This window comes from Nematolebias whitei, chromosome 9, assembly GCF_014905685.2.
Source record: "Nematolebias whitei isolate Nwh7 chromosome 9, NemWhi1, whole genome shotgun sequence".
Classification (NCBI taxonomy): Eukaryota; Metazoa; Chordata; class Actinopteri; order Cyprinodontiformes; family Rivulidae; genus Nematolebias; species Nematolebias whitei.
In genome coordinates this window covers 51,329,738-51,338,527 of record NC_056506.1, presented here as the reverse complement: position 1 = coordinate 51,338,527, position 8,790 = coordinate 51,329,738, and the positions used below count along the sequence as shown (strand labels likewise).

At 42.3% G+C, this 8,790-nt stretch overlaps 1 protein-coding gene across 1 annotated transcript in view; it reads left to right on the top strand.

The window, feature by feature from the left end:
* The window catches only part of LOC119414339 (T cell receptor alpha variable 9-1), a 9,868-nt gene extending 4,718 nt beyond the window's left edge, over positions 1-5,150 (top strand). The window contains exons 2-3 of the mRNA XM_037681432.1: positions 4,628-4,679; positions 4,768-5,150. Of these exons, the coding sequence (XP_037537360.1) occupies positions 4,628-4,679; positions 4,768-5,150 (435 nt within the window). The remainder of the gene's footprint in view (positions 1-4,627; positions 4,680-4,767) is intronic.
* Positions 5,151-8,790: the final 3,640 nt, after the last annotated feature.

The window sequence follows — 8,790 nt, the reverse complement described above, 5'->3', positions numbered from 1 at the left end:
GCATCTGTTTAGGATGCCTTCTGGACGCCTCCCTGGTGAGGTGTTCCAGACATGTCCCACCGGAAGGAGGCCCAGAGGAAGACCCAGGACACGCTGGAGGGACTATGTTTCTCGGCTGGCCTGGGAACGCCTCGGGATTCCCCGGAAGAGCTGGCCTAAGTGGCTGAGGAGAGGGAAGTCTGGGCCTCCCTACTTAGGCTGCTACCCACGCGACCTGACCCCGGATAAGCAGAAGAAAATGGATGGATGGATAAAAACATATTAATAAGTTGTGTATATCGATCTCCAGGATCAAATATAGAGATATTCACTGATAAAATCGTACAACTATTGGACAAGAGTTTTAATAAAAACATTTTTTTGTGTGGAGACTTTAATATTGACCTGGGAAATAAAACAGATTCAAATAACATCAGTACATTTACAAATTCATTGTATAGTTTTAATCTTTATCTGTTAATATCAAAACCAACAAGAATTACAACTCATAGTGCTACAATAATCGATAATATTTTCACAAATGTAACAAATGGGGATGTGATGGGAGGTATTTTAATGAGTGATTTGAGTGATCATTTACCAGTTTTCATGATTTATAAAAGAAATTACAATTAAGAAAAAACAATAAACACATCAAAAAAAGCAATGGACAAATTAAAAGATGATTTACATAAACAAAACTGAAAAGACGTGTATGTTGATGATGTGAACAGACCATATGATGAGTTTATGAATATTTTAGGAGCTCTGTATGAAAAGAATTGTGTGCAAAATAATTGTACAAAGAGAAATGTTGTTGACCAACCATGGATGATGAAAGGGTTGAGAAATGCTTGTAAAAAACAGAATTATTTGTATACATGTTTCTTGAAATTGAGAACACAAGAGGCCGAAAAGAAATATAAGAAGTATAAAAATAAATTAGTAGCGATTATAAGGAAACACAAGAAGGAATATTATAGTGATTTATTAAATAAAAGCAATGGTGATATGAAAGCTACATGGCGAGTAATAAATAGTGTTCTGAAAAGTCATAAAGCAAAAACAGGTATTTCACAATATTTTTTGAAGGATGACGATGAAATCCATGATGAAAATGAAATTGTAAATGGATTTAATCATCATTTTGTGAACGTTGGATCAAGCCTTGCAGCTAAAACACCAAAAGTAGACAATAATGTGAACCATTCAGTTATAAGTTGTGACAACAGTATTTTTCTTAATGGAACTGACAAAGAAGAAATAATGAATGTTGTAAAGAATCTTACAGATAAGAGATCAAAAGACTGGGTGGACATGGATATGATGTTTGTAAAGGACATAATGAGTTATGTTATCGAGCCGTTTACATATATTTGTAATTTATCATTTTCAAAAGGAATATTTCCAGACAATATGAAAGTAGCTAAGGTAGTTCCTCTCTTTAAAAATGGTGATAAATGTGTGTTCAATAATTATAGACCAATATCCTTATTACCACAGTTCTCAAAAATTCTAGAAAAACTATTTGTGACCAGATTAGATAAATTTATTACTAAACAAAACATTCTAAGTAGCAGTCAGTATGGGTTTAGAGCAAAAAACTCTACATCAATGGCTCTCATGGAAATAATGGAACAAATAACTACTGCTGTCGATCAAAAACAGTATTGTGTTAGTATTTTTGTTGATTTAAAAAAAGCATTCGATACTATTGATCACACTATTCTCCTTGAAAAATTAAATAAATATGGTATAAGAGGACCAGCATTACACTGGGTATCTAGCTATTTAAAAGATAGGAAACAGTTTGTACAAATAAATGGTGTAAGATCTGACCTGTGCAATATCACTTGTGGAGTTCCTCAAGGCTCTGTACTTGGACCAAAGTTATTTATGTGAATGACTTAGTGAATGTATCAGGACTCCTCAAATGTGTCCTTTTTGCAGATGACACCACATTTTTTTGTTTGGGTAAAGATGTAAAATGGATGTTGGAATTGATGAAGACAGAATTTGATAAAATACAAACTTGGTTTAAACTTAATAAATTATCAATAAATTTAGATAAAACCAAATACATGATATTTAGTAACAAAAAGAGAACTGTTGATGATCCATTTAAAATTGAGGGTGTTGAGATTTGTAGAGTTAATGAGATGAAATTTTTGGGTGTAATCATTGATGAACAGCTAACATGGAAAAATCACATCAATTCTGTAAGAATAAAAATATCTAAATCTATTGCAGTACTATACAAAGTCAGGGAATTATTAAATGATAAAGCTCTGTACATGTTGTATAACACAATCATTGTTCCACATTTAATCTATTGCATTGATGTTTGGGGGAAAGCGTGTAAAACATTTACAAAACCTATTTTTATTTTACAGAAAAGAGCTGTAAGAATTATCACCAGAAAGCATTACAGTCACCCATCAAGCACATTATTTTATCAACTGAACTTATTGAAGTTCCATGATTTGGTAGATTACAGTATTTTATCAGTTATGTATAGGGCTCAAAATAACACATTACCATTAAATATATATATCCAAAGAAATGTTGTTAAAAGACAAAGTTGTTACAATCTTAAGGGGATAGAGATATTTGTCAAACCAAAATTCAGAACTAGTCTGAAGGGAAGGTCTACCTCAATCCAAGGAGTTGGATTGTGGAATGTTCTAGAGAGTGATGTGAAAAAAGTCAAGTCAATGTGCACATTTAAGAAAAAGATCAAAGCTGAATTGTTAAAAAGTATATATGAAGTAGCTTAGTGTGTGTTTTGTATTAGAATTAGAAAAATTAGAAAGTTATTCATTTTGTTCTGTTACTTGAAAATTATTATGATTGAAATAATTGTTTGAAAAAAGGGGCAGATATAATAAGATTTTTTATTCTTTCTGTTGCCTTTCATTTTAAATCACTGTATTTTTTTTAAGTTTATGGAATTGTTTTGTTTTGTTTTTTAAAATGAATAAACTTTATACCGTACCATGTTCAGGGGGTGTAGGTGTTTTTGTTTCTTCTAAAGTCCACAATCATCTCCTTTGTCTTCTTCACATTGATGTGAAGGTTGCTCTTCCTGCATCAGCTCTCCAGGTGTTCCACCTCTTGCCTGTAGCTGGACTCATTGTTTGTGATGCATCCCACCACAGCTGTATCATCTGCAAACTTTACAATGTGACAGCCTGGATCAGTGGGTGCACAATCATAGGTGAGCAGAGTAAACAGGAGGGGGCTCAACACACATCCTTGAGGGTAGCCAGTGCTGAGGGTTATGGTGGAGGAGGAGAAGTTGTGGATCCTCACTAACTGTTCTGTTTGTTAAGAAGTCTAGGACTCAGTTGCAAATGGAGGGGCTTAGTCCTAGTGTGACTAGTTTGTCCATCAGGGTTTGGGGGATCATGGTGTTGAAGGCAGATATGAAGTCCACAAAGAGCATACGGACATTGGAGTGCTTCTGCTCCAGGTGGTTGAGTGCAGTGTGGACCACAGAGGAGATGGTGTCTTCTGTTGATCGGTTCTCACGGTATGCATACTGATGAGGGTCCTCGTTGATGTTGATGGTTGTTTTGATGTGAGTCATGACCAGTTTTTCGAAGCATTTAGACTATCGGTGTGAGGGCTACTGGCCGATAGTCATTCAGACCAGTCACTGTAGAGCTTTTTGGGACTGGGATGATGGTGGCAGTCTTCAGGCAGGTGGGAACTGTCTCCAGGGTAAGTGAGGTGTTAAAGATGTCTGCCTGCACCTCACAGAGCTGATCAGCACATTCCTTCAACACCTTCTCGGGAATGTTGTCTGGGCCAGTTGCTTTGTGAGGATTAATCCTCCTGAAGGTACTCCTTACTTCTGCTGAGGTCACGCTGAGATGCTCTTCGTCCGGTGGTGAGGTGAGTCTGGTGCTGGGTGGTCTGTTCGGGTCTTCAAAGCCTGCATAGAACTTGTTGAGGGCATCAGGCAGTGATTGGTCTTTGGGACATTGTCGACTTCTTCTTTTATAATCTTTTAAGCACTTAATGCCCCTCCACATGCCCCGAGGGTCTTGTGAGGTGAATTGACCCTGGATCCTCTGTGCATATGTGGCCTTGGCCTTCTTAATACCAGCAACCAGCTCTTTTCTTGTCCTTGTCAGCTCTTGTGAGTTTCCAGACCTCAAGGAAGTGTTCCTGGCTTCCAGCAGGGATTGAACTTCTGCACCCAACCAAGGTTTACTGTTCAGGTAACTCTTAACATATTTTAAGGTGGAGACGTTTTCAGTACATGTACTAATGTACACCAGAAATAAAGATGTGTATTGGTCGAGATCTAGCACTCCTTCAATTTCAGCAGCTTCTCTGAAGACAACGTCCTGCTGCAGAGACAGATTCTGCTGCTTTACTGAGCTGTGAGACCCACAGAGACAGGAAACCCACATCCTGCACAAAAACCCATCAGCCCCACTGCGGAGCTGCTGGAAGGCTTTTCTCCAGCCTGTTGGAGTCAACTTTGTCCCTCCACTAGAGGGTGACATCATCAAGTAGGCGCTGCACTACTTCTGCACGGTGTTCAAGCATTGTGTCAATAAGAAGTGGTGCTGAGAAGAGAACAATTGTCAGACTGAATGTTGAACATCAGCTAGTTTCTCCTGTTCATTGAAACCTTGTTGTACACATGGAACATTGGCTGTGGATTATTCTTGCTGCTCTTTTCTTTGGTAAGATAGAAAGCTCAACATGTTTCCTCTTCAAACACTTGATTCTTATTGATTCATCTCTTCCTCTGCATCTTCTGTTCTTCCCCAGAGTGTAAAGGAGACAAAGTCATCCAGACTGAAGGAGACCTTGTTGCTGCTGAAGGACAAACTATTACTCTGGGATGTTCTTTTGAAACGAGCTCTACTTTACCAACTTTGTTCTGGTACAAACAAGATGAAAACAGTTTCCCACAGTTCATGCTGTCACGTTATGGAACATCAGGAGGAGTTAATGATCCAGGATTCATCAAAGACAGATTTGATGCAACAATCATCAACAATTCTGAAGTTCCTCTGACGATCCAGAATCTTAATGTGTCAGACTCTGCTGTGTACTACTGTGCTCTGCAGCCCACAGTGACAGGAAACATCAAAACTCTGTCCAAAAACCTGCAGAGCAAAGACAACACAATCCTCCACAACATCCACTAGAGGGACTCAGTCTGTTAAAGCTCTGACTGCTGAGTCCTTCATGCACTTTTAGCATGAACAGAAATGTCTAACTGTTCTCCACAGATGATGGACTTTATGGGACATTGTCAGTAAAATGACAACTAAAATAAATATTTGAGCTAAAAGTTGAGTCAACTCAGAAATACTGTTTTCTGATGTTTCTTATGCCACCTGAATGTAGCTTTACTTTGTTTCATTACATTTTCACTTTGTGGTTTGAGACCTCCCCAGTCATTGCACATCTCATGGTGTCTCTGAGCAGGACACCTTATCCCCAGTTGCTCCCCAGGTACTTTCCATAGTTGCACACTGCTCCACCTGGTGGTGGACGGGTTAAATGCAGAGAGCCAATTTTGCCATTGTATGGGAACATATAATTATGACAATACATACACATTATTATCATTAATAATAATAATAATAATAATAATAATATTATTATTATTATTATTATTATTATTATTATTATTATTATTATTATTATTATTATGTGAAACTGGGTGGACCAAAGAAAGGAAACGTACAGCGGTGCTTTTAAAGTTTGTGAAGCCTTTATCATTTTATATATTTCTGCATAAATATGACCTAAAACATCATCAGATTTTTACAAAGTCCTAAAAGTAGATAAAGAGAACCCAGTTATACAAACGAGACAAAAATATTATACTTGGTCATTTATTTATTGAGGAAAATGATCCAATATCCCCACATCCCAGCTGCTTCACACTCGGCTGTGAATGATCCAAACGATCGATCCAAGATGGCGCCATGTACGGTCGCCCTGGCATTCTGGTGCGCTCTGTTTTTTTCTTTTTTTGTGTGTTCATCATGTGTCTGCGTGCTCCTACACTCGCGAGGAGCTACTAAACATCAGAATTTCAAACTATGAGGACATTACTCCAGTTTTTTTAGTGCCTGCTGCAGAACTTGTGCACTTTTTGGCCAAAAGCGCAAGACTTCGCAGGAGGGGCAGAAGAGCCGGAGCGCTCGTGCGTCTCCGGATGCGCGGTACACGCACACCTTTACCTGGGATATTCCTCTCCAACATCCGTTCCCTCTACAACAAAATGGATGAGATAGTGCTGCTGATGAGAAGGAACAGAGATTTTTTCCTCCTCCTGTGTGCTGTGCTTCACGGAGACATGGCTCAACGAGCAGACCCCGGACTCCACGCTCCATCTGGAGGGTTTCCAGCTCCTCCGCGCTGACAGACAGCGGGAACTTTCCGGAGGAAAGAAAAAAGTCGGAGGAGTCTGTTTTTTTATCAACAACGCCTGGTGCTCCGACGTGACAGTGATCTCCCAGCACTGCTCCCCTTCTCTGGAATATCTCTTCATAAACTGCAAACCGTTTTACTCTCCACGTGAGTTTACTTAATTTATTCTGGCCGCTGTTTACATCCACCGTGCACAGACGTGCACGAGGCTGAGCATGCGCGCGGACCAGATCACGAGTGTAGAGCGAACTTTTCTGGACTCCCTTATTATTATCCTTGGAGATTTTAACAAAGCAAACCTCAGGCATGAACTACCTAAATATAAACAGTTTATTAAATGCCCGACCAGAGAAGGAAACACGCTGGATCACTGTTACACCACAGTGAGCGGTGCTTATCGTGCTGTGCCTCGTGCTGCCCTGGGTCTCTCAGATCATGAGATGATTCACCTCATACCTGCATACAGACAGAGACTGAAGCTCTCAAAACCTGTGGTGAGGACATCCAAAAAAGTGGACCAGTGAAGCTGTGGAGGAGCTACGCACGTGTTTGGACACCACAGACTGGGACCTGTTCAGGGCTTCTACAGACAGTCTAGAGGAATACACAAACACTGTGACGTCATATATACATTTCTGTGAGGACAGCATCATCCCATCACCCTCCAGAGTCATTTTCAATAATGATAAACCCTGGTTCACATCCAAACTAAGACAGCTTCGTCAGCAGAAGGAGGCTGCTTTCAGAGAGGGGGACAGAGACAACTACAGACGTGCAAAGTATGGATTTAGCAGGGAGGCGTCGAAGGCTAAATCCAGGTACAACGCACGGCTGCAACAACAGTTCTCTGCAAACGACTCTGCCTCTGTCTGGAGGGGCTGAAAGAGATAACTAACTACAAGCCCAGAGCACCTCATTCTACAGACAATCTCAAACTGACAAACGATCTGAACGACTTCTATTCACGCTTTGAAGTCATGGACTCACATTCCTCCATCCTCCACACCACCCCCAGCCCAACTGGTTTAACCACTTGGGACTGCCCCCGTCAACCCCCTGCTATCTCTGTACAAGAGGATGAAGTAAGGAGGCTTTTTAAAAGGCTGAACACACATAAGGCTGCAGGCCCAGATCTTGTGTCACCCTCCACGCTGAGACATTGTGCTGGAGAGTTGGCTTCGGTCTTCACAGGGATCTTCAACTCTTCACTGGAGTCATGCCACGTCCCAGCCTGTTTCAAGTCCTCCATCATCGTCCCTGTCCCCAAGAAGCCACGTGTCACAGGACTAAATGACTACAGACCTGTAGCTCTCACGTCTGTAGTCATGAAAACCTTTGAACGTTTGGTTTCATCTCACATCAAGTCCATCACCAACCCCCTCCTGGACCCCCTGCAGTTTGCCTACAGGGCCAACAGGTCTGTAGATGACGCAATAAACCTGGCTCTTCACTTCATCCTGCAGCACCTGGACTCCCCAGGAACCTATGCCAGGATCCTGTTCGTGGACTTCAGCTCCGCATTTAACACCATCCTCCCTGCTCTGCTCCAAGACAAGCTCTCCCTGCTCCATGTACCTGACTCCACCTGCAGGTGGATCACAGACTTCCTGACAGACCGGAGTCAGTGCGTGCGGCTGGGGAGAGCTGTCTCGGACACTCGGACTGTAAACACAGGATCTCCACAGGGCTGTGTGCTTTCCCCCCTGCTTTTCTCCCTGTACACCAACTGCTGCACCTCCAGCCATGACTCTGTGAAACTTATTAAGTTTGCAGATGACACCACCCTCATCGGGCTCATCTCGGACGGTGATGAGTCTGCATACAGGAGGGAGGTGGACCGGCTGGTGACCTGGTGCAGCAGCAACAACCTGGAACTCAATGCCCGGAAGACAGTGGAGATGATTGTGGATTTCAGGAAAGACACTTCCCCTCTGCCCCCCCACCCCCACCCACCTGTAATGATACCTCCATCACCACTGCGAACTCTTATCGATTCCTCTGCACCACCATCACCCAGGACCTGAAGTGGGAGCCGACCATCAGCTCCCTCATCAAGAAGGCCCAGCAGAGACTGTACTTCCTGCGACAGCTGAAGAAGGCCAAGCTGCCGGCCAAGCTGATGGTGCAGTTCTACACGGCCATCATCGAGTCCATCCTCAGCTCCTCCATCACGGTGTGGTATGCCGGGGCCACTGCCAGGGACAGACTCAGACTGCAGCGCGTTGTACGCTCAGCTGAGAAGGTGATCGGCTGCAGCCTTCCATCCCTCCACGACCTGTACGTCTCCAGGACTGTGAGGCGAGCAGGTCGGATCACAGCTGACCCTGCTCACCCTGCACACGGACTGTTTGAACCACTCCCCTCAGGCAGGAGGCTTCGGTCCATTCGGACCAGAACCTCCCG